At 39.7% G+C, this 26,123-nt stretch overlaps 2 protein-coding genes across 2 annotated transcripts in view; one reads left to right on the forward strand and one right to left on the reverse strand.

Moving 5' to 3' along the window:
• LOC112050368 (homeobox protein engrailed-like SMOX-2) overlaps positions 1–2,069 on the forward strand; it is a 35,160-nt gene extending 33,091 nt beyond the window's left edge. The window contains exon 5 of the mRNA XM_024088621.2: positions 1,476–2,069. Within this exon, the coding sequence (XP_023944389.2) occupies positions 1,476–1,835 (360 nt within the window). The 3' untranslated portion in view covers positions 1,836–2,069. The remainder of the gene's footprint in view (positions 1–1,475) is intronic.
• A 15,749-nt stretch (positions 2,070–17,818) lies between these two features.
• Positions 17,819–19,768, reverse strand: LOC128198302 (uncharacterized). The gene has a single exon (XM_052882827.1). The coding sequence runs from the start codon at positions 19,766–19,768 to the stop codon at positions 17,819–17,821; it is 1,950 nt and encodes a 649-aa protein (XP_052738787.1).
• Positions 19,769–26,123: the final 6,355 nt, after the last annotated feature.

A 26,123-nucleotide genomic window follows, 5' to 3' on the forward strand; every position in this document is an offset into this window, starting at 1 on the left:
GGGCTCCTCGCAATCAAGTGCGATATGAACCTAATATCACTCTCAGTGGGACTTCTTTAAGAAGAGTTACCCAATTCAAATATCTAGGTCACTATGTTACGGAGAGCCTTGAGGATCAGGTAGACATTGAAAGAGAGAGGAGAGCTTTGTCGGCCAGGTGCAACATGTTGGACCGCAGATTCGCGAAGTGTGGTAAGGAAGCAAAAATAACTCTATTTAAAGCATATTGCCAAACCTTCTACACCGCGAGCCTGTGGGTTAACTACACACAGAAGTGTATGGACACCCTAAGGGTGCAATATAACAATGGGTTCAGGATGCTGTTGGGCTTGCCCCGGTTTTGCTCAGCGTCAGGTATGTTTGCGCAGGAGCGGACAGATGATTTTTATGCAATAAATAGAAAACGGAAGTCATCCCTCCTGGCAAGACTGCGGGCGAGCCCCAATAGTATCTTAAACATGTTAGCAAGCAAGACTGACTCACCAATCCTGCAGAAATTTATTTCTGTTTTGGTGCGGTGAGGAGATTGTTAATGTAATTTATTCTATCCTCTTAAATATAATTGTGCATCTTCTAACATAGTTTATAAGTTATCTTAATGTAACTAACCAATGGGCCTTTGTTGCCATAAATAAAGAAATTATTATTATTATTATATTATTACTTGTATTAAATGTCAAATGTCACATTTCTGGCGACAAAGCAGTCCCGCCCTCTACCATCAATAAGCTAGCCGTCACGCGCACAATGCTCGGCTCCCAATTATTGCGCAAAACTGTTACAATCCGCGAAAAAACCCGACGGAAATGTGCCCAAAATGAGGAATCGATGTGTTTACAAAAAACAACCCCGCTCGATGATAATCTATAATTTTTACGATTATGACAATTTTTTTTGGAGTTATTGTGTTGGCTGTTGGGGGCGCGATGTGGTATTTCTTTTTGTTGTTACTTTGGATTTTTTTAAGAATATTTGCAACATCTTGTTGATTATGAACAATATTCTCGTCCTACTTTAAGATGTTATTCGTTAAGCCTTAAGCCTAACAGGCTTAAGTCGTTAGTCGTTAGTCGACTTAAGCCTAAGGTTCTAGTTTAGAGAGCGGGGTTTTGAGTCTGGCGTCTTTGTTATGGAACAATTGAGAGTTGATTCTCTTGTAGATGCTTTGTGCAATAAACATATTTTTTATTTAAAAATCTAAAATTCTTCCTATAATGTTTCTGATTAGAATCTAGTTCTAATGCCGCATTGCTCTACTCGCGCAAGTATTCGCAATTACTTGCAGTCGACTTGCAGTCGAAACCGACAAGTTGGGAGCGGTGAGCAGATAGAGCGGCATGGTATAAGGCTGAACGAGTAAAGGCCACACGACGTCTTCGGTTACTGTCCTCACTACTTCACGCCACTCCTGTAGATTGTGGCGGTCGAGTAAATAGTAAAAAAGAAAAAAAAATCAAGATTGTGTTTTGTTGCAGGTGAAAATCTGGTTCCAAAACCGCCGCATGAAGTGGCGGAACTCGAAGGAGCGGGAACTCCTCGCCTCCGGTGGCTCCAGGGAACAGACTCTCCCAAACAAGAACAACCCACACCCCGACCTGTCAGACGCCGAAGCCGACAAGCCGAAAATGTCACCACCCCCGCCCAGCAACGAGGAGGAGGAATTAAAAAACAAAATGTACGCCTCGACGTCCAGCTGTCAAAGTGACAGCTACCGTTACGACGACAAGATGTCCGGCGGCGCGCTGTTTGCGCGGGAAAACGTCTATGGTAACGAAGATGGCGACGACTTTGACAGCGACGCCAGCGCCTCCGATGAGGAGATCAATGTGACATGACCTGTTCACACTTAATTGTTATAGTTTTAACAGAATTAATTAATTTGACGCCCTGAAAATTAAATTAACCAACAAGAGCGAGTCAAGTTTAAATCTACTGACGCCATTATTATTATTAATGCTCATGATCGTACCATTGATTATTATTCTATACCAAGCGGATACGAGTACCTAGGATTCCGTACATCAGATCTTAAACAAATATTGATTAGCTAATATAATATTGTGTTCCATGCCTAGATGAATGCAACGAATGAAGGGATTAAGCAACGGGATGGATAGAAATTTAAAACTTAACAGTTTTAGTTTAGTTTAGTTATTGTTGGATCTGTTCTTATCAAACATTTATTGTATTTCCAAATGATTATAACTGCTTTAACAAGGCACTCTAAAATAATCAAAGTCTTTATTTCAAGTAGGCTAAATCTACATACACATTTGAAACGTCAAGTTTATCTGTTAGTAGTAAATCTACCACTGATTATGAAGTCAGAACTGAGAAGAAACGAAAAGAAAAATTATGATTGACAAAAACTATGTTATGATAATCATGAGCGCAATATTGGTCGACCATTTATATACTCTTTGTGGTTGATCCAGTAGGTGAACCTATGAAATCAATCCGATTACAGGGAGTCGTTGGATACAGGCGGCTCCATATCGTGGGTCCGTGGAGTTAAAAATGCTTAAAGAATCCTATGTCCAGCAGTGGACTTCCATCGGCTGATAGTGATGATAATATCTATCTATCATCTAGTTAATGCCGTCGCTGTGTGCTCTATATGAAAAGTGTAAAAATAAATGTCAAAGTGTTTTATGTGTATTTAAATTAGTCATTTATAACAAACAGATAGTTACATAAAAAAGTTTCATGTCAAACCATTTATAAAATCTACTTATTATGTAATTGTAAATAATAACTTACTATAATTAAGCGATTTTGTAAAATAATACTTAGAAAACTCTAAATAATTGTATAATAATATATAATAAGTTTGTAAAGTTGAAGTTACAATGTAAGACGAATAATTAAAATAGACACGAAAATTATGAAATAACTTGTTTTCAAAATGAAATTTCAACTAAAATTTAAATTTTCAACTCACAATGTGCAAGCTACGTGTTACGATTTCCTCCTTTTTATGACCAAGGAAAATTATGAAAAGATTCAATACCCCATTGATCATGATTGCGTCAGCATTGAAGAGTAAGTTCAAATTTTTTTTTTGTAGAAGAATATTTGCCATACCTTTTATTTATGACCAATATTCACATTCGGAAAAAACCTGTGTTAGGAGTGAGTCATCATTAACCAATATTCGGCTCTCTGTTGAGCACGAGTCTCCTCTCATAATGGGAGGTGTTAGGCCTTAGTCCACTACGCTGGGCAAACGGACGGATTGACAGTCTTTACACACGTAGAGAATTAAGAAAATTCTCAGGTATGCAGGTTTCCTCACATCAAATTATATTAGTGGGTACGATACGATAATATTGCAGTGGGCGGGGATCGAACCACGACTTTTTGGGGGTGAGTTCGGTCACTACCGTAGACTTTTGTCGAAAAATCTCGGAGGATTTTGTGTAAATTACAAACTATTTTTATGCCAAATATCCAATCTTATGCACATAGTAAAACACAAATAAATAAAAAACTTTATGTTTGTTCGGTTGTTTTAACTCATTAATGTCAGGAAGCAGTACTTACTCCAAACTACGCTTTATGGCTGTTCTGTCTGATCAATTAAAACACCTCGACATGTTGCGAAAAACAAAGGCACTAATTTGTTTTAAATAGCATACTCAGATGGCTAAAACATAAGTAAAGTAGGTATGCGCCATATTTGAATCAACTCTACTTACTGGTGACCTGGCTGAGCAATGTACGAAACGTATTTCATCAGGATAATTAATAATAATCGCTAACGCGGATCGAAAACTAGAAAGATGTATGGGAATGACGTTTGCTATCGACAGGTCACGTGATCAAGATCTGTCATTCCCATACATTTTTCTAGTTTTTGAAGCGTTAGCGATCGTAGAAAAAGAATCGACGTGCCACTTGACTAGGGCGGCAGAGCGGACTCGATGTTTGGCGTACACTTTACCGATTTGTGCCGCGATTTTTTTTATCTTTGGTCTGGCTATAACAATTATTTTTAATAATTTTAAACTCTATGTTGACTTCTTCTTGTCTGTGTAACACTTGACTCAGTGTAACTTTTAAAATATTATATTATCTATGAATGTAAAATGCACCAAAAACTGTAAATATTTCGTAATTGTAAGATTTTGTCGTATATTAACATAAATGTGTCATAATTTAATGTGAGAAATAAATACTATAAAATGCATACTTTACTTTATTTTACTTTTTATATTCCTGTCTGCAGTATTAAAATGTTTTAGTCTAAGGCCTGTAGTGCCAGACCTTTGTCATATGGATCCTATCCTAAAATAGGATATATTGTTTGTGACACTAGAAATGAATAAACATACCTATTTCTTTCTTTATTTCTTACTCCTACCATAGAGTATGGCTCCACGGTACCATTTGAAAGCGTTGTTACCAGAAATATTAGGTATACAAGTAGGTACCTACGTATCTAAGTCTAATCTAGAAAATTACTGATGGAATTTAGTTTCCGAGATTTTCCACACATATTTGCAGAGGGTTAAGGATTTTTTCGACTGTGCTTTGTGGCGTCCACGTAGATTTTTCTATATGGGAATATCGGTACTACTGATGTGCATATGAAACTATCTCTGTGGGAGATTTCATTCAAATCCGTGTTGAGGCATGATTGAGTTATAAAAAACATTTATAAATTATTCGTTATGTTTTACGACATTCTGCACAATTTTCTGAATATTTCGTTCCTTGAAAACCTTGTATCACAAACTCAAAAAAAGATGAATGAAAACGATTTTAATTTCGTGAATCGAGGATTTTGGATTTTGGTTTAACTATTTATATAAAAAGTGTTGTTTCTACTATTTTCCTCAATATTTTTTCTTTTTCTTTATCTCCATAAAAATCTTTCTTTGTGTGATCGATGATAGAAAGTGTATTTATGTGTAACTGGGCTACATACTCAAAACACACACATCAAGGTATTTTATGTTTTAGTATTTTTTCCTCACACTAAAATGCTTAAAAATAGTTTTGTACTTAATATTTCCTTTTACCAAAGGTTATCTGAAAGATAACTTTATCGATAAGGGCGCCTTTGCACGCTATTCGTAGTTTTAAGTTTCTCTTTCTGTTTTATTGTCACACTAATGTCACACAAATTTTTGACACTAATATTATAAAGGTGAAAGTTTGTGTGTAAGTGAGAAAGTGTGTATGTATGTTTGTTTTACGCTGTGGCTACTAAAGCGATTTGGCTGTTTGGAATGGAAATAGATTTTACTCTGGATTAACACATAGGCTAAATCCATGATTCCCGCGGGATTTGTGAAAAACTGAATTCCACGCGGACGAAGTCTAGTAATAAATAAAATGCACGTAACAAGCCCAAAGAAGTTTTCACTTCAAAAATATTTATTCGCTTTAATAAACGCCCGACCAAAGCTTCGCACCTTTTTGTCAAACACAACCCCCAGGGGCGGCGGGACGGTAACGGAAGGTGTGCTGGTGCGTCAGGCGCAGGAAGGCTTTATTTATTTGTTTACCAGACTAATGTGCTCACGCCTGTATTTTTACCAGACTTCTAAAAAGGATGAGGTCCTATGCTTAACTGTTTTTGTCCTTACCGATCATATGATGATAAGTTCGCCTTTGATTGCGATTTCATCTGATGTTAGTGATGACACTATAAGATAAGGACATATAATAATATAAGGACTCTAAGAAATTTACTCTAAAATACTCATCTCGGAGTTCAGCAAGTTAGTAATGCTAACGGATAACAGACAGACAACAATTTGATCCTTGTGTTCCTTTTTTTCCTTTTTATGTACGGATCCCAAAAAATCTCAAAAATCACCAGCAGCGTGCCACTGTTCCACAGATCGATGTCCGCCAGACAGACACGTGTCGGCACGTCACCGACACGCACACTAATCGCTGCATATCGCCGTTACGCGCATTACACGCGAGGGGGCGCTGCGAGCTCAAGCACAATGTTCACATCACTAAGAACTTAGAACATGCGCTAATCAGACATAGAGTCCTTTTCATGAAAAAAGTCCCGCGGTTAATACCTGTACTAAAAACAGCGCCTTACGCAAATGACAGTAAGACTGCCATTATCAAATGACAATGAGAGCCATTAAGACCTTAGCGCCGCGTCTCGGGTTTTCTTTCATGAAAAGGACTATACCTCCTCGACAGCCGCCGTGGCGCAGTGGTCTGCACTAAGGATTTACAAGATGAAGGTCCTGGGTTCGATCCCCGGCTGGGCCTATTGACGTTTTTTTTAATTGGTCCAGATCTGGCTGGTTGGCAAAGACGTACCGCCAAGCAATTTAGCGTTCCGGTACGATGTCGTGTAGTAACCGAAAGGGGTGTGGATATTCATCCATCCCGAAACAACAATAATCGAAGTTATATTAACAATCTACGATGGAAATATTAGATTGCATCATCACTTATTATTAGGTGAGACTGTAGTCAAGGGCTAACTTGTACAGAATAAAAAAGACTGAAAGTTTATCAGCCTATCGTACTAATGGTAAGTACGGTAGCTAATTATGGAGTTTGAACTGTGGTGGGTTTGGAAGGTAACAAAAATCATGAGACCCTATGACTCATGAAGTCATGAAGAAGTACCACCATGTGATTTAAGTTCTGGATAGGCTAGGCTAGTTATTTTATTTTACTAAATAGTAGCATACAATAGTACAGAAAAGTCCTGCCCCCCTAGCCAATTTGTACGTCGATTCTCTTACACAATCGCTAACGATTTGAAAACTAGAAATATGTATGGGAATGATATTTGCTATCGACTGGTCACGTGATCAAGATCTGTCATTCCCATACATTTTTCTACTTTTCGAGCGTTAGCGATCGTAGACAGAGAATCGACGTGCAACTTGGCTAGGGAGGATGGTATGATTCGCGTAGAGACCGACAGGTACGGATAGAAAAAATAGTTATTCATTCAACCCAACCCAAGTTTATTAAATTAACTTGTATCTCTTCCAAGTACCTAAGCTCGCTTCCATTTTAGACTAATCGTCACATAACATCAGGTGAGATTCCAAGTCATTGAATAAAAATTGTCATCGCAGAGATCTGCACGGCTATGTTGTCGAAATTCCTCGGACGCGATTTAGTTCCTCTTTTCTTATACGCACTGCAAAGATGTGGAATGCTCTCCCAGCTTCCTTTTTCCCACCACCTATAATATGGGTATCTTCAAGTCAAGAGTGAATAGGCATCTTCTAGGCAAGCTCCACCATAGGCTGCATCATCGCTTACCATTAGGTGTGATTGCAGCTAAGCGCTTGATTATACAAAATAAAAAAAATAATATCCAAGGGGCTAAGTATCTATGGTTGCCTCTAGTAATAGCTCTATGGGTATTAACTATTTATTCTGCGTGTAATAACTCCAAATATTTTCCAAATCCGCGATCAAAGATTAATGAGAATGCGCCCAACCGTCCGTGGAACAACTCTGTGATATAAAACGCACAAATGCATAGAAAATCCTCACAAGTGGCCACGTGACCTGCACGCGCCGCACATCTGTTGCGCGAGCGAGACGGAGCTATGTGACAGAGGGAGAGGGAAAAGATTTAAATTATTGAAATGGAACTAAAATGTATGAATATTTTTTTATACCATCTTTATGGCTCTGAGATCTTTACAGCCGAACATAGACACTTTAAATTTCGGTAAAACAGCTACCTAAAACTAACGTGATTATTGTCGGAGTCGGAATACAAAACTTGTTTCGAAAACATCATCATAAATAACAACCCATGTGTGGCTCACTGTTGAACACGAGTCTCAGAATGAGAGGGATTAGGCTAATAGTCCACCACGCTGGCCCAATGCTTATTGGTCGATTTCGAACGCATACGGCTCCATATTCATGAGTTTATTATTTATTTTAGTTTGAATTATATACATTTGTTTTGACCACGGCGTAAATGTAATAGGCACTACAGAAGTTTTAACTAAACATTAAAACTGTGAGAAATAATACAAGCGACTTAAGCTAACTTATTCTAATAATTATACAAATCATGCCCACGTGGATGCATTTCGGCGCTGGACAACAAACGTGATCCTTTGGGCAATAATAAGCCAGATCTTCTGTCACCAGTTGAGGCAACTAGCCGCGGTGTTTGAAGGAATTTTTGGGTACTGCGACTCCATGGCCCAAGGGTCTCCACGGCAAAAGAAACAAATAAGTAATTCTCAGTCAGAGAGGCATACTTGTGCCACTAACAACACGGGACTGTAGGGCAATTCTATAACGAGGATTTTATAACTCGACAGGGTGACTTCCGAATTCACCTCTATCTCTCGCTGTCTAATACGATACTATAGAAAGAGAAAGATATAGGTAAATTTGACTTGCGACTTGCGAGTTAAACAGAACATCGTTACAGAATAGTCCTCCTGATCATCTGTAGCGCGGCCATGAGAACTGATGTACTGAACTGTTTGGTTTACGCCGTTCCATGCCCGTATCATTATCACATTATTAGGTACTTCCAAACATCACGATCCTGAACCGCCTGCATCCAGCGAATCCCTGCGACTCGCTTGATATCATCAGTCCACCTGGTGGGGGGTCGACCAACACTCCGTGTTCTAATGCGAGGTCGCCATTCCAGCACCTTGGGAGCCCAACGTCCATCGGCTCTTCGAACTGTGTGCTTCGAGCTATGTCGGTGACTTTGGTTCTTCTACGGATCTCCCCATTTCTGATTCGATAGCACAAGTCTCCTCTTAGAATGAGAGGGGTTAGGATAATAGGCCCAATGCGGGTTGGCAAAAGAAGAGATTCTTAAGTATATATGGTCGAAATTTTCTTAGAAGTCTTATGAACAAAACAAACCCGTCTTGTCACTAAAATCACATATTTCACTTACGTTATACGTAATTTCTAAAGAACAAAGTGTCTAAATCCTTTATTATACGCGTACAGTACGAATTACACCAAAAACTACACCGAATTTACGATTTATTCACATTTATTTTCTGAAAAACAAAATCACAACGAGATTAATTTGCACAGCTTAAATACGATTACGGCAATTTGACATTTCGTAACGCTAGATTGTCTATGAAAAGCAAGGATGGGTAAATAACATCGAGCGTTAACTTATCGATAAATGATAATGAATGATTCTTTAATAATTGATATGTTGTTAGTTTAAAGATGGAAAATTGATATTTTATAATCATTTTATTTTAAAAAATAGTTTTTTTATGAAAATGTTATACAATAAATATGCTCACGTTATTCTATAGCGTAAAAGATATCTTACGAATAGTAGCATTATTCAAACACTGGTATGGATAACATTAAGTTGTAGCTGTAGAGTAATAATTATGAAGAAGGGTAAATGAGTTTTTTTTTCATGGAAACGCCGTGCTCTATAAGTATTTTCGTAATAATTAACTTTTTTTCTGACTATTTTACATATTTCAAAAATATGCATGCAGGGCAGAGTCTACAGTTTTAGTTTATTCAAATACGGTTACCTATACTGGGTGTAAGGGACATGCTAACGAAAACTTAATCCAGTGGTTCAGTACATGATTTTGAGTCTCTCAGCGTTGAAATTTTTTGTCGGTCTTTTCACGATATTGAAATTTTTTTTACAGTTTTTTTTAACTAATTACAGCTTAGAAGTACTTATTTCATCTATCTCAATACGATTTTTAATAAAAATCGTCAAATCAAGATTTTTAACAAAAACTAGCAATGTAAATTTAATTTGCAAAATGCGCGCGATCAGCTGTTTTCCAAGAGGTCAAATAGGCAGGTCACGACTAATAGGTATATATACAAAGTCACAAACAAACTGCGCGACGTTGTATTGCCGACCGCCGCCGGTGCCGAGGAAAATAATTGCTATCTCTCTCTAACCTAAGCCGCGCGGCGCGGTTAATAGGTATTTTCAAAATATTGAAACTTTAGGTCCTTTCGCTAGACGCTACGCTATTTTTTCTTTAGTTCGTGTTCGGCGGTCTGTTGACAAACAAACCAAAATTCAAAAACCTTTGTGTATGTTTTATGTTATGTTAGTAGTGATTTTCTGTAACGAATACTCATACAATTGTGTCGTTTGTATTGTGTGTGTTTGTGTGTGTTGACTGAGAAGTCTTGAAATGATTAGATCAAATCAATTCAGTACTCATGAATATCGTACCTACTACGACGACATAACGTCTCGTAAACGAGAAACAACCTGAAGTAAGTTAACTACCTGTACCTAGTTAAAAACTTGTAAAGTATAAAAAATAGGTATTAGATAGGTAAGTGTAGCCAGCCGATTTGCTGTCGATCTACTGCGTACGTACACGTAGGTACGTACACAGTAGATTGCGGAGCGTTGTTATCGCATTATTCGCTGTACATTGCGTGCTCAAAATAAAAACGTAATTGGTATTTAAAATATCGTTGTGGAAACTAAATTTAACCTCTTCATGCAGTTTTCGGTATCATGTCCCTTACACCCAGTATGTATGTGGATACGTGCACACTTTTTTGAAGTATAAGCAAATCTTGGACGTTAGTACGTCCCCAAAAGATTAAAGAAAGAGACGGCCGCGTGGCGCAGTGGGTAGTGACCCTGCTTTCTGCATCCACGGTTGTGGGTTCGATTCCCACAACTGGAAAATATTTGTGTGATGAGATTGAGTGTTTTTAAGTGTCTGTGTGTATTTATACATTACTAGCGGACGCCCGCGACTTCGTCCGCGTAAATTTCGATGTCAACTTTACTACTACCCCTACCCTACCCTACCCCTACCCTACCACTACCCCAACCCTACCCAACCCCTACATCTACCCTAGCCTACCCTACCCCTACCCCAAACCTACTCCTACTCTACCCCTACCTTACCTACACCCTACCCCCATCCTACCCCTAGCCTCCCCGTACCCTATCCTTTTCCTACCCCTATCCCACCCGTACCCCTATCTCACGCCTATCCTACCCCTACCCTACCACTTCCCTATCCTACCCGTACCTCTACCCTACCACTACCCTACCTCTACCCCTACCCTACCACTACCCTAAACCCGGCCCTAAACCTATCCTACCCCTGCACTACCCCTACACTTCCCTACCCGTACCCTACCCTACCCTGTAACTTCTCTATCTTACTCCTACCCTTAGCAAAATCGATCCAGTCCTTCGAGAGTGGTGGTATGACCAAGAGAAATAGAGACTTCTATGCTAATAATATAAAGAGGTAAAGTTCGTGTGGTTGTAGGAGGTAATCTCTGAATTTACTGGACCGATTTGGAAAATTGTTTTACCAATAGAAAGCTACGTTATTTGCGAGTGTCATAGGCTATGTTTGATCCCCATATTCACACGGGAACGGGAACTAAGTAAATGAAAGCGCCGGGCGTCATATAGCGGAATTTCTGCGTCTTTTAGAAATTTTGTATTATCTCCGAAACTATTTAAGTAATTAACATACTGTAAAGGGCAAATCTTATCTCCATAATATCCTTGTGATTATTAAATAATTTATTTTAATAAGGATTAAAGTTTAGTTGTTGAATAATGACGTAAACCTAAGTATATAAAATTAATAATTTTTAAAACACAAAAGGTACTATATCTGCTAATATATAGAAGATAGATATATGGTGTCGCGGACTTTTTTGTAGAACTTTTAAAGATACATAAAGTCTCCATACATTAATTTCAATTTTACACAATAGTTAAGGCAGCGCATGCGAATAAGTCTGTTTAAGAGGATTTTCAGTCTGACCTGTATGATAAAAACTGTGATAACTCGGCTAATATATATGATACCAATATAAAATATAGCACTCCCCGATAGTGTAGCATTCTACTGGTGAAAGAATTTTTAAAATCGGACCAGTAGTTCCAAAGATTACCCCATTTAAAAAATGTGACAAACTTACAAACTTTACCTCTTTATAATATTAGTATAGATATAGATATAGAATAAGTGTATATGTAGCGTATTTATACATTATATATTTATATGTAGTATATAATTGTATATTAATATTATAATATCAATTATCTTAGCACCCATAACACAAGCTACTCTGTATGCTTAATTTGAGGCTAGATAGTGATGTGTATTGTTTAAGTATATTTATAATAATAATAAAAAAAAGATTACCCCATTTCTTAACCACGCGTACCCATAGGCATAAACCGTGCACCGTTCACCGTTTGTGACACGTGATATTTAATTTCTTAAAATGCACACAAGCGAAAAACGTTACTATACGTTCCCTTTTAAGATAACGTAGTATAGTAACGGATATTTTAGTTTAGGTATTTCAGTTATAACGATACCTACTTGATATCGTTCCGATGCCCGCCGTTAACTTCTCAACCCTACTGATTGTCTTTGATTCATAGTCGGCCATTATTGTTGTGTAAAAAAGTCATCTAAGAAAATTTCGACCATAGGTTTCCTCACGATCCTTCACCATTTGAATCACGTGATATTTAGTTTCTTAAAACGCACCCAACTAAATACCTAGTTGGAGGGGCATGCCTTGGACTGTAATTGGACTGATAACATAGTAAAAAAATGTCGCTTTTTTCTGTCCCTATATTAACTTGTAGGCTACTTTTCATCCCGGAAAAATCCATGGTTCCCGTTAGATATGTGAAAAACTGAAATCCACGCGGACTTATGTCGCAGGCGTCCGCTAGTAATATTTAAATGCATCACAAAATCTCGAAAACCGCTTGACGTATGAAGATGAAATTTGGCAGGGAGGTAGTCTATAGTTACTAGGTATCCGCTGAGAACGGAATTTGCAATAGGACCGGAATAAAGAGGTCGAATTGCGGACAAAGTCACGAGCATCCGCTAGTTAGATATATTTTTTAAACAAACTATACTTGAAATTCAATTGGACTCTGGGCCAATGTGAATGGAGCCTAAGAAGTTAACATTAATTATTTATCAATTAATTCCGAGTAAACAGTTTCCAAAAGCAGTTCCATTCTAAATTCAAAATAAGACTCTTATCTTTTCAAAAGGTTCTTTATAGAGCAAATATCGTGTAACCTTGCTTGCCTTTTTTAAAAGGTCTTTTATTGTACGCAGTTTACATTTCAAATTGATATCAAATAATGTAAAGGGTTCGCAAGTTTACGACGTATTAATATCGACATCTGTGGGGTCGTAACTAACGTACAGAATAGATCGAAATCGGCATTATGATAAACATTGGACCTCGATTTATAAATGCATTGATTTATTACACATTCTAACTGTCCAATATAATAATGTTTTTATATCACGCATTATAAATTACTGCGCTAACATTTTTTAATATTGCTCATCTACGAAAATTGTTTTGAACAAAAGCTCTCTCAACTTTCATACACAAAGCATTTCAGCTTTCAGCCAACGTTAGAAACACAGGTGAAAAGTGAAAAAAAAAATATTAAAAAACAAACTAAAAATGAAACAGTACGCTACAAACTGACAGCTGCCCCGCACAGCGTTTCGCTTTGATTGAGCTTCCCGCCTATTTCAAATTTGGAACGCTTCTGACGTTCTAAAAGTTCAGGTGTCGGGGGAAATTTCATTTTTGTGGAACGTTCAAAAATCAAATTTAACTTTTTAAAATAACCTTTCAAAGGTTTTACTAAACTAAAATTTAGGTTACCATGTACGAGCATGTTTACCAGTACCAACTAAAAACTGAGTAAGGTACAGATTAAATTGTAAAATTAATGTTGCGGAAAAATATTCAATGTATTACGAAAATACAAGAACCAGTTTTATTACAGGGTATCTGCACACTGACAAGCATTATTTTGTAACATGAATTCGTTAATCAAATCTTTCTGTATGTTTATTTTGTAGTGATTCAAAGAGAGAGAGAAGAGAAGGTGTCTCTTGATTCGATAATGGAGCTACCTACTAACAGTTTACACTTTTACAGCAAAAAAGATCACGCTAATCTCATAAGGAATCATACCATGCTTTTACTATACCTACAGTCTGAAGAATTGAAAAATAGTTTTTCATTTGACAAATCAAAAGGTGAGGAATTTCTAAAACTATACAGTCCATTTTAAGACTATCTAGCTATTTTGGACTTTTTGAAGGAGATATTATTAATAACACGTTTGAAGTTTTTCGTGTTTTTTTGTCTATCTGTTCTATTTTGCTCTGTAGTTAATCGTGTGTGAGCCTGGTGTACACAGATTTTTTTTTATATTTTATTTCTAGCTATTTATTAAGGAATGAAATACGAGAGTCGAGAATGCACTTAAATGAAGATGCTCTTGAAATCGTGTGTAACAACCTTTACAGTGACAATGATAATTTGTAAACATTAACCGCTTTAAAATGAATTGTAGCGTAAAACTCCTCAAAGTTAACATTATTTATGGTCTGCAAATGCGAGAGAATGAGTTTCACAAAAAAAACATCATTAATAAAACGTCGACCATTATCAAAACATCGATAAATTATCTGACAATTGAATTCGCGCGTTTTTTAATGTCAAATTAGCCCGCCATTTTGACAATTGTCAACCTCTTTTGTTCTTTTTGGGTGCGTTCACGCGTTCATACGTTTTTTTTAAAGAAGGGGTGATCGCAATGTTTATTTGGGGTCTGGGATTTTACCGGCCTTTTTGATTTGATACTTGCTTGTTTCTTTTTGATTTTTGCGTATTATTTTCATGAAATTTACCCAACAATTAAAATATTTTACTTTCAAAAAATATTGTGGTAACTTTAGCTTTTTTGTAAACTTATATCTTTGTGAAGAGGTGAAAAAGAGTTGTCCATAAAAATAAATAAGAAAGGACGAATGAATAATCCACGAAAAAAAATAATAATAAATGACCCACGGTCAAAGCCAACCAGATTGGAAATAATCAGAGGGGTTATTTGCTAACCCGTTAACTTTTGGAGATATTAATTTTATGATATGATAGAAATAAATATATACATACATAGGTACAACCAAGCATAGAACCTCCTCCTTTTTGGAAGTCGGTTAAAAATAGTATGTACCTAATGTTCCAAGATCCTTAATTCCCTAAACTCTATGCCTAAGCTAAATGATTTTTTTTTTTTTTTCCTGTCTGAGTAGGTGCCGATAGCTCCCTGCGGAACCACTACGGCGTCACCGGGGGGGTTGGGCGAGCGCAGAAGCATCGCCTGATGTGACCCGAAGGCTGAAAGAAAGATAGAGGACGGAACGGCTCTCTACGGGCGTCTCCTATGAGACTCGGACCTCGGCTTAGAAGGCCATTCTGGAGGAGGTAACCGTGACCTGAGTGAATCAGTCCGGACGCCCCCAAGATCGTGAGTTAGAAAACCCACGTCCGGGTGACGTTAGATATCGGGGACCTCGTCTTCGCCGGCGAAGACGCTGAGTAGCTTGTGATTGTGTTACCTGGGAAGCATTGTCGGTTGTTATGTCATCGTCTGGATCGTAAAGGACGTTCTTGGGACGCCTCTGCTTGCAGTTAGCGTTTAGGTTGGGAGTGTAATTGCAGGCCTCAACCACTAGTTGGTTGGGATGGATGGCAGCTCTGTCAAAATAGTTTTGAGAGAGCTGTTTCATGTACTTAGCTATTGTCGGTAATTCTAGATCTCTATGGAGGTCATTATTGCGTAAAAACCACGGCGCGCCCGTGATTTGACGCAGAAAACGATTCTGTAGGGTTTGAAGCGGCCTAAGGGTCGCTTTGGGACGGTGGGCAAACACTACACTAGCGTAGGTTAAGATCGGACGGATCGTAGTTTTATAAAGCGTTAGCTTTGAGCGGAGGGACAATTTACTTTTCTTATTTATCATAGCGTAAAGGCGGTGCATTACGTATGCGGCCTTTTTTCTCGCTTTGTTAACGTGCATGGAGAAGCTCATGCGGTTATCGAAGCTAACGCCTAGGTACTTGGCAGTACGTTGCCAGGGGAACTAAATGATATCAATGGTATTCATTTTGTGAAAGCGACCGATTTCACAAAATCTTAACCAAAAATTATTATAGGTATTAAAGCATTACTTTACCTATATTAGATTCTACAGGATTTAGCATGGATATACCTACTAGTAAATAGTTTATTATTAATCACATCACAGACTTTTTTTACATTTGTGAATCAAAGTTAATAAAATAAAATACAACACTAATTAAATAATGCATATGTACCTAATGTATATTTGACCAATAACCCACTATTTATTTAGATACTTAAATTTATAGATCGCGTGTGGCCTTTTTTCAAGAAGGCCTTTTTGGATTGCGCAGTTTTTGCTCGACGTAATCTCAAAAAGAATGCAAGTTACATTTTTAACGCGATTTTTATACGTGAGAACGTATTTATGTTGCCATTTTTTATAAAGATTAAATGTTTTGTCAGCTTGGGTGGTATTTTGTATTCTAAAAACAAGTGTCATATGCCCTCAACAGCTCAATAGATAGTAATAGTAATAGGAGTTTGACGCAGTGGCGCAGTGGTATTCGCGTTGGGATCACAAGACGGAGGTCCTGGGTTCAATCCCCGGCTGGACTGATTGAGGTTTTCTTGAGTGGTCTGACTGGTAGAAGGCTTCGGCTGTGGCTAGTTACCACCCTACCGGCAAAGACGTACCGCCAAGCGATTTAGCGTTCCAGTACGATAACACCGAAAGGAGTGTGGATTTTCCCCCTCCTAACAAGTTAGCCCTCATATACCTTAGATTGCATCATCAGATGAGATTATAGTCAAGGGCTAACTTGTAAAACAATAAAAAAAAGAATTAGGTATGTATCTGAAATTTCGAAAGATTCAAACCCGCTACATTATTTTTAGCCGACCGCCGAGAAGCTACTCGTAAAATTAACTTTAATGATTTTATTAATACAAAGACTAATTAATTAACGTTCCTATGAGTTTCATGTCTGTTTGTCATTATTATTTTATGTTTCACCATAACCCGTTGACTACTAAGCCAATTTTGATGATGATGATTACCGTTTCTTTATTCCATTTATTCCATTTTTTCATTCGCACGATTACACGCACGCACATTAACATGATAAAAATAATTTCTGACAGAAGTCGTTATTAGAATAATTACCTAAAGGAGTGATGAGATTTTTTTGATAGAGTTTGGCCAATGAAAATAGAGACAGAAATCGCCCGCCAAATAAAAAAAAACAATTAAACAAATTAAAAAAACATGCGTTTTCAGAATTTTCTTAAATTATTTTTTTATTTGCGAATACATTACTACCTATACTATAAGTAATAAACTCAGTTATTTCAATATGTGCTCTATAATTTTGAGAATTTACCCCGATTTTTTTGAAATTCGGCGGGCGATTTCAGTCTCTTCTTTCATTAGCCAAACTCTAATGACCGTGACCATAGACATAGATCCTAGAGTACAGAGTAAAAACCGTGACCAACGGCTGAAAATAATAGTAAAAACCATTTTCAGGCAATCGCGCAAAAATATCGCATGTAATGCGAGATTAATAATACCTACAAAAGGCTAAATTGAATGTCTGCACATATTGTCGTACATCGGAACAACTATTGAGTGCTGATACCCTGAGTGAAGTTCGGTGGATGCGGCAACTATAATCAAAAGCGATAACTTATAAGCCGCTATATTCTGAGGTTATAAATGTACATTTTGGTACTCAGTTCACTACAAGAAGTTTATAAGGAGGTGCTAATGTACTTACTCATTAATATATTTACTGCTGCGATACGGGGTCGTTCAATTACAAAATAATAATAAGAAATTCAAAATCTCCTAATAGGCGGTGTGGTCATTATCTTTGACCATCCTGTATGTAGGTATAATTTAGAAGAACATTACGCATTAAACTTCCAGAATCTCGTAAACACGCTGCTTAACAGGCGCCGCAGCGATATGACGTCACACACACACACGGACGTCACCACTACATCACGGCCACACAGTTGCCGCATCCGCCGCGCGTTCCGTCGCGTGCAGCCATCAATAGTCGCGCAGACAGGCGGAGTGTAGTGCTTGTAAACACGCCGCTTCACATGCTCGGCGCCGCAGCGATGTGACGTCACCACTACATCACGGCCACACAGTTGCCGCATCCGCCGCGCGTTCCGTCGCGTGCAGCCATCAATAGTCGCGCAGACAGGCGGAGTGTAGTGCTTGTAAACACGCCGCTTCACATGCTCGGCGCCGCAGCGATGTGACGTCACCACTACATCACGGCCACACAGTTGCCGCATCCGCCGCGCGTTCCGTCGCGTGCAGCCATCAATAGTCGCGCAGACAGGCGGAGTGTAGTGCTTGTAAACACGCCGCTTCACATGCTCGGCGCCGCAGCGATGTGACGTCACCACTACATCACGGCCACACAGTTGCCGCATCCGCCGCGCGTTCCGTCGCGTGCAGCCATCAATAGTCGCGCAGACAGGCGGAGTGTAGTGCTTGTAAACACGCCGCTTCACATGCTCGGCGCCGCAGCGATGTGACGTCACCACTACATCACGACCACACAGTTGCCGCATCCGCCGCGCGTTCCGTCGCGTGCAGCCATCAATAGTCGCGCAGACAGGCGGAGTGTAGTGCTTGTAAACACGCCGCTTCACATGCTCGGCGCCGCAGCGATGTGACGTCACCACTACATCACGGCCACACAGTTGCCGCATCCGCCGCGCGTTCCGTCGCGTGCAGCCATCAATAGTCGCGCAGACAGGCGGAGTGTAGTGCTTGTAAACACGCCGCTTCACATGCTCGGCGCCGCAGCGATGTGACGTCACCACTACATCACGACCACACAGTTGCCGCATCCGCCGCGCGTTCCGTCGCGTGCAGCCATCAATAGTCGCGCAGACAGGCGGAGTGTAGTGCTTGTAAACACGCCGCTTCACATGCTCGGCGCCGCAGCGATGTGACGTCACCACTACATCACGGCCACACAGTTGCCGCATCCGCCGCGCGTTCCGTCGCGTGCAGCCATCAATAGTCGCGCAGACAGGCGGAGTGTAGTGCTTGTAAACACGCCGCTTCACATGCTCGGCGCCGCAGCGATGTGACGTCACCACTACATCACGGCCACACAGTTGCCGCATCCGCCGCGCGTTCCGTCGCGTGCAGCCATCAATAGTCGCGCAGACAGGCGGAGTGTAGTGCTTGTAAACACGCCGCTTCACATGCTCGGCGCCGCAGCGATGTGACGTCACCACTACATCACGGCCACACAGTTGCCGCATCCGCCGCGCGTTCCGTCGCGTGCAGCCATCAATAGTCGCGCAGACAGGCGGAGTGTAGTGCTTGTAAACACGCCGCTTCACATGCTCGGCGCCGCAGCGATGTGACGTCACCACTACATCACGGCCACACAGTTGCCGCATCCGCCGCGCGTTCCGTCGCGTGCAGCCATCAATAGTCGCGCAGACAGGCGGAGTGTAGTGCTTGTAAACACGCCGCTTCACATGCTCGGCGCCGCAGCGATGTGACGTCACCACTACATCACGGCCACACAGTTGCCGCATCCGCCGCGCGTTCCGTCGCGTGCAGCCATCAATAGTCGCGCAGACAGGCGGAGTGTAGTGCTTGTAAACACGCCGCTTCACATGCTCGGCGCCGCAGCGATGTGACGTCACCACTACATCACGGCCACACAGTTGCCGCATCCGCCGCGCGTTCCGTCGCGTGCAGCCATCAATAGTCGCGCAGACAGGCGGAGTGTAGTGCTTGTAAACACGCCGCTTCACATGCTCGGCGCCGCAGCGATGTGACGTCACCACTACATCACGGCCACACAGTTGCCGCATCCGCCGCGCGTTCCGTCGCGTGCAGCCATCAATAGTCGCGCAGACAGGCGGAGTGTAGTGCTTGTAAACACGCCGCTTCACATGCTCGGCGCCGCAGCGATGTGACGTCACCACTACATCACGGCCACACAGTTGCCTGGCAACTCTTACCCGTCCTTATTCCACTAATTATATCACCACCACCTCTTACACACATAACTCATGATCATCTTTCACTTACTATCATGTCTTTTTCGGGTTTCCTCTCCTCTTGTGTCATTTATCTTTAGGTAACCTAGATTAGGGGCGCCAATTTATCCGCGTCTAGCCATGTGTCTTGTGCTAATGGAAGAAATTAGTTCCTTCCGTTGTTTCAACATGACGAGGTTTATTATTTTTATAGTCAGGCTTTACATATCTAACAATGTAAATATTACATCGCTGCAAAAAATTTCCACCTATCGATATAAAGGCAGAAAACGTGTAGAATTATCACAAAGAAAACTATTTATTAACCATAGTCGTAGTCCGACCCTGTGCGCTCTCAAACTGCAAAGATATTACATTTCGCAGCAATTTGCTAACATTCGATACGAACGCGAGTGGACTGTTGTTTACTTCGCCAGTTCCATACATATATACTGTAGGTACTTACCTAAGTATGCGATGTAAATGTGTAGGTACATATATTTTTTTTTAAATAAAATCTATGTAACATAACAGAGATGTGATACCCCAGTGGATATGACCTCTGCATTCGATTCTAAGCGTGTAGGTTCGAATCCGGTCCGAGGCATGCACATCTAACTCTTCAGTTTCATCATCAGTCAGCATTATAAGTACCTAATTAAATATCATGTGTCATAAACGGTGAAGCAAAAACATCGTGAGGAAAGCTGCATATCTGAGAATTTTATAAATTCTATACGTGTGTGAAGTGTGCCAATCCGCATTGGAAGAGACTCGTGCTCAACAGTGAGCCGAATATGGGTTGTTTATGATGATGATGATGAAAAAAGGGGAAATAGCTTATGCCAGACTATTATTTTATAAAAGCTGAAATTTTGTCAGCCTCCTACCATAATAGAATACCAACGGTAAAAACGGTAGGTACCTACTTAAGTTTAGAGTTTAGACAGGGCTGAAGACTTGCTCTTCGACAAGACATGCTCTTAGCAAGTTACCACCCTACCGGCAATGACGTACCGCCAAGCGATTTAGCGTTCCGTTACGATGACGTGTAGAAACCGAAAGGGATCATCCTCCTCCTAAAAAATTAACCCGCTTCCACTTTCGATTGCATCATCATTAACCATGAGCTGAGATTGTAATCAAGGGCTAACTCGTAAAGAATAAAAAAGGGTATGTATTTCTAACTCAGATTTACAATAAACATAATTTGTATTGATTACATTATTTCTATTTCCCCAGATTGTCCGTTAACCCCAACGCTATTAGTTGTTGTTCAAGTATTAGAGTATTGATAGTGTTGTGTTGTGTAGTAATGTTAAACACAAGTGACCCCTGTGTTTGCGGAGCACTTTGCTGCAGGTCCAGTTACAGATATCGCGTGTCAGTGTCCCTCGACTACCTAAAGCTGCGCAAATTATTATTTATTTCTACATAGTAATTGTTAATTGTTGTTGTTGAAAAAGAAGGCAATGGAAAACACAATATTTCCTACACTTTTATATGGGTGTCAAACGTGGACTTTGATCAAACGTATTATCGATAGAATACAAAAATTCTAAAGAGCGACGGAGCGCAGCATGTTAGGCCTTAAACTCAGTGACCGTCAAAGGAACGTTGACATAAGGAATAAGACAAAGCTGATCGATGCTGCAGAACTGGCGTGCAAACTAAAATGGCGATGGGCAGGTCACCTGGCGCGCACTAGAGATGGTCGGTGGAGCGAGAGAGTGTTACATTGGTGGCCGCGTGATCACATCCGGCCGCGCGGCAGACCGCACGCTCGTTGGAGAGACGATATCGAAGAGATCGCAGGTCATACATGGACGAGGATTGCTGCAGATAGAGCACATTGGAGTATGATGGAGGAGGCCTTTACCCGAAAATGGGTACCCAAATAAACAACAACAATTAATTAATAATATTAACCTACAATAATTATTCATTATCTTAAAATTAAGTTCAGTTAAATTTAAGTTAGTTTTAAGTTTTTTTTTATCCTTTTAATTGTTTGTATTGTATAATTTTATGTGATCTGTGTGATTTGGGAATAAACGGCTTATTATTATTATTATTATTAATTGTTAACAGCAGTTACGCCGGTTATACCAGCCCCTGCTTCTTTTGAAGTGTAAGTAATGTACTCTACTCCGAATAGCTATAGCACTCACGTTTAAAGGAGCAGCAAGTATAACTTAGGGTTCATTTACACGAGCAACAACTGCTACCGACGCGACGATTGAAGTCGACTGCAGTCGCCGACGTTTCTGCGTCAGTCGACGGCAGTCGCCTACTCGTGTAAATGAACCCTTAACTAGTTATCACTTCTGAGACTAACACGATTTTTTCTAATACCTACTTAGTAATGGCAGGGTTCATTAAAAATATCATTAACTGTCTAATCTCTCCGACTCTACATCGTAGAGTTTACATCTCCCAAGGGCCAAGAATGCTTCTGTTTCGGAGTGAAACGTACCTCCGTAGAGGATATTCTGATGGATTTGGATGATGATATCACTTAGATTCGTCGATATTTCGCAGAAAACAGCAAAACAAATCAAACATTCCCTTTTACATATCCAAGAGTTGCGTTAGATTGTGCGTATGATATTATACAAAGTTACGTTATTTTGAAACACCAGGAAGGCTATTTAATTTATTGTGTCAAAATATTTAAAAGAATGTATATTTTAACATACGCATAGGTGTGGTGTTTGAAATCTTTACATCTTAGAGTCCTATGTCTAGCAGTGAGCATGCATCGTTTTTTTTTTTTTGTTCTTTACAAGTTAGCCCTTGACTACAATCTGACGATAAGTGATGATGCAGTCTAAGATGGAAGCGGGCTAACTTGTTACGAGGAGGATGAAAATCCACACAACTTTCGGTTTCTACACGGCATCGTACCGGAACGCTAAATCGCTTGGCGGTACGTCTTTGCCGGTAGGGTGGTAACTAGCCACGGCCGAAGCCTCCCACCAGCCAGACCTGGATAAGTTAAGAAAATCTCAATCTGCCCAGCCGGGGATCGAACCCAGGACCTCCGTCTTATAAATCCACCGCGCATACCACTGCGCCACGGAGGCCGACTAGTAAAGATGATGAAATAAAATGAATTCGTCACGGACAAAATCAATGAACCAGGTAGATAATGAATATAGTTTACGGATGAATCAAAAGTTAATACAATCAGGATATCAACAAAAACAACCCGCTGTCAGAGGCAGAAACATCAACTAATACAGTTAGCGCAGTTACAGCCGGTACAAATTGGGAACTGCGAACAGTTGGATGGACGTCGCCCGAGGCGCCCTCGCACGCGTCCATTGCTTCACTCGTTTTGTTTACGGTAATGGATGAAAATGTTTGACCGACATTCGGTTTTGGATGAAGCTCGGAACTTCTGTCAAACACAAACAGTTGAAATTCAAAATTAATTTACTGTCAGAACGTGGTAGTATGTACGATATTATCTACCTATTACTATTAGGTACAACACCTGATAGACCAGTGGATGTGACCTCTGCCTCCGATTCCGGAGGGTGTGGGTTCGAATCCGGTCCGGGGCATGCACCTCCAACTTTTCAGTTGTGTGCATTTTATAAGAAATTAAATATCATGTGTCTCAAACGGTGAAGGAAAACATCGTGAGGAAACCTGCATACCAGAGAATTAATTATCTTAATTCTCTGCGTATGTGAAGTCTGCCAATCCGCATTGGGCCTGCGTTGTGGACTATTGGCCTTACCCCTCTCATTCTGAGAGGAGACTCGAGCTCAGCAGTGAGCCGAATATGGTTTGACGACGACTATTAGGTACATTTGTATGTAGCTCTTAATGGGGCTATTAGGTATAGCTCGGAAACTTCGTTCGTAACACTCCCGATGTTACGCGCGGGCCGGGGGGCGTGTAGTGATGAATGGAAAACACATTAAGTTATTTTAACTAATTAATGTTTATTTCACAATATATTTTCAACTAGCTGACGCCGCGCGGTTTCACCCGCGTGGTTCCCGTTCCCGTAGGAATACAGGGATAAAATATAGCCTATAGCCTTCCTCGATAGGGCTATCTAACACTGAAAGAATTTTTCAAATCGGAAAAGTAGTTCCTGACATTAGCGCGTTCAATCAAACAAACAAACTTTTCAGCCTTATAATATTAGTATAGATTAATTAGAACATTAGATTGTTGGATCAAGGCAAAATTCCAAAAGGTATAAGTATGCATATTTACATTTTGTACTAAAATATGTTGGTTTAATTTAACTGACTAGGTTTAAACATTTACATGTACTTATTTGAAGATACAGTGCAATGTCACGCATTACCTAAAGTATAAAGAACATAGTCTAAAGAAAAGCCCCGGCGGGGTCAGTGACCCCGGCACACATACATAAACAGATGAAAGGCGCGCAGATAAGATAATGTGGGAGTGCTTTTGACAGCAGAAACGAGAGCGGGGACGTCTTTACCCCGTTCTTTATACAATACCTATAGAACGAGCTTGCAGAGCTAGACTTACCGCATTTTATGAAGGCTGAAAGTTTCTCGAGTACGGGTGGTATTAACATTCATGTATACTAATATTAAAGCTGAAGAGTTTTCTTGTTTGTATCTTCGTTTGTTTGGTTGAACGCGCTAATCTCAGGAACTACTGGTCCGATTTGAAAAATTCTTTCAGTGTTAAATAGCCCATTTATCGAGGAAGGCTTTAAGCTATATATTATTCCCGTATTCCTACGGCAACAGGAACCAGCGTTATTTATATTATTATAAATATATGTATGAAGTTGTTACAACAGTGATAATATAAAAAGAGGGTATTTGATGACTTAAGTTCAATTCATTGTTAAGGAGCGTGAACGCCGTCACGCTGCTTGTCGCGTTAACGATTTTGTGCAACAATGTTTCTTGTTGTAGCAATTCGTAAGTCACGTGATTTAGAATTCGCTATTTACTTATTGCTAACTGATCAAAATTACTAACCAGGTAATTCGACATTGTGATTTTTGTTGACAATTAGCCCTATGGAAAACGCAAAATGCGGTTGTTATTGATTTGATGTTAATTATTAAATTAGGTGGCTAATAGACCAAAGTTAGTGAATAGGCTAGCTTGATCCTTAAAACCTGTTACTATCCAAAGCCATCTCAGTTCAATCTCCATAATTGGAGACCATACTAGTACCAACATAAAATAAAAGCATACACTGATACCGTAGTCCTTATTAACCTATGGTAAGAACATAGAAATTCTTAGCTCTGATGAAATGAGGTAAGTCTAGCTGTCGCAGGTTGTTGTTATTTATACAATACGTAGGAAATCTCGGCATTTCGCTTAAAAAATAACCCTACGAGCGGTTATGGCTTGAACTTTAAAGAAAAGGACATTCGACGTAATTGCGTGTCTTTTATACTTTCGTGGCTTAAAAAACAAAACGTTCTGGTTTAATTACACTGATTGTGTCTCGGATTGAATTAATTTGGCTTCTGTAGTCTTCAAATTACTTATTTGAAAAATGTGAAGGTTAAAGGATCTACGTAATGATGATCCCAAAACCAAAACACTTTTTAATTTAATTCTTAATTTTTACATACTGTATACATATATTCTCGACTGAGAAGTAATTAAATTAAAACTAAGAATTAACAGAGGGCAGTTTGATATTGTTACTATCGCGTTATCGTAAACGCGAATTTCTAAGAAATTGAAACTGCGCCATCTCGTGGCACTACTGCACAACTGTTTCAATTTCTTAGAAATTCTTTTTTATTTCATGGTGGCTGTTGATTCAGCAAAAATTTCCATAGGTTGAAATAAAAGTTGAAATAAAAGTTTTGAATAGAAATTTAGCAGAAGGTCCACCGGAACCAGGAAAAAAGTTTGGGAACCTTTGGTATAAAATAACAAAGGAATTTAAGGCGGTTTTCATCATTAAATTGGAGATGAAAGTTAGCGAGTCATGTTCATTGAGGTTAGTCGCTGGGGCTGGTGCTATGTACCTAGTACTGCACTCGAGTACCTAGGTGGGTTGTCGCCATTAGGGTGCATTGCATAGCTGCAAAAAGGCACTTTCCTACCCTGAGGAACCTGTATTGGACAAGAAATTTTCCATATTCTACAATTAAAACGCATAAATTACCTTGTAAGAAACCTTTTGCACACCGTAGATGGTCGTTGTCCTG

The sequence above is a fragment of the Bicyclus anynana genome, chromosome 8, assembly GCF_947172395.1.
Source record: "Bicyclus anynana chromosome 8, ilBicAnyn1.1, whole genome shotgun sequence".
Classification (NCBI taxonomy): domain Eukaryota; kingdom Metazoa; phylum Arthropoda; class Insecta; order Lepidoptera; family Nymphalidae; genus Bicyclus; species Bicyclus anynana.

Coding starts and splice junctions, on each gene's coding strand:
- LOC128198302 (XM_052882827.1), bottom strand. CDS start 19,768: ATGCGGCAACTGTGTGGCCGTGATGTAGTGGTGACGTCACATCGCTGC.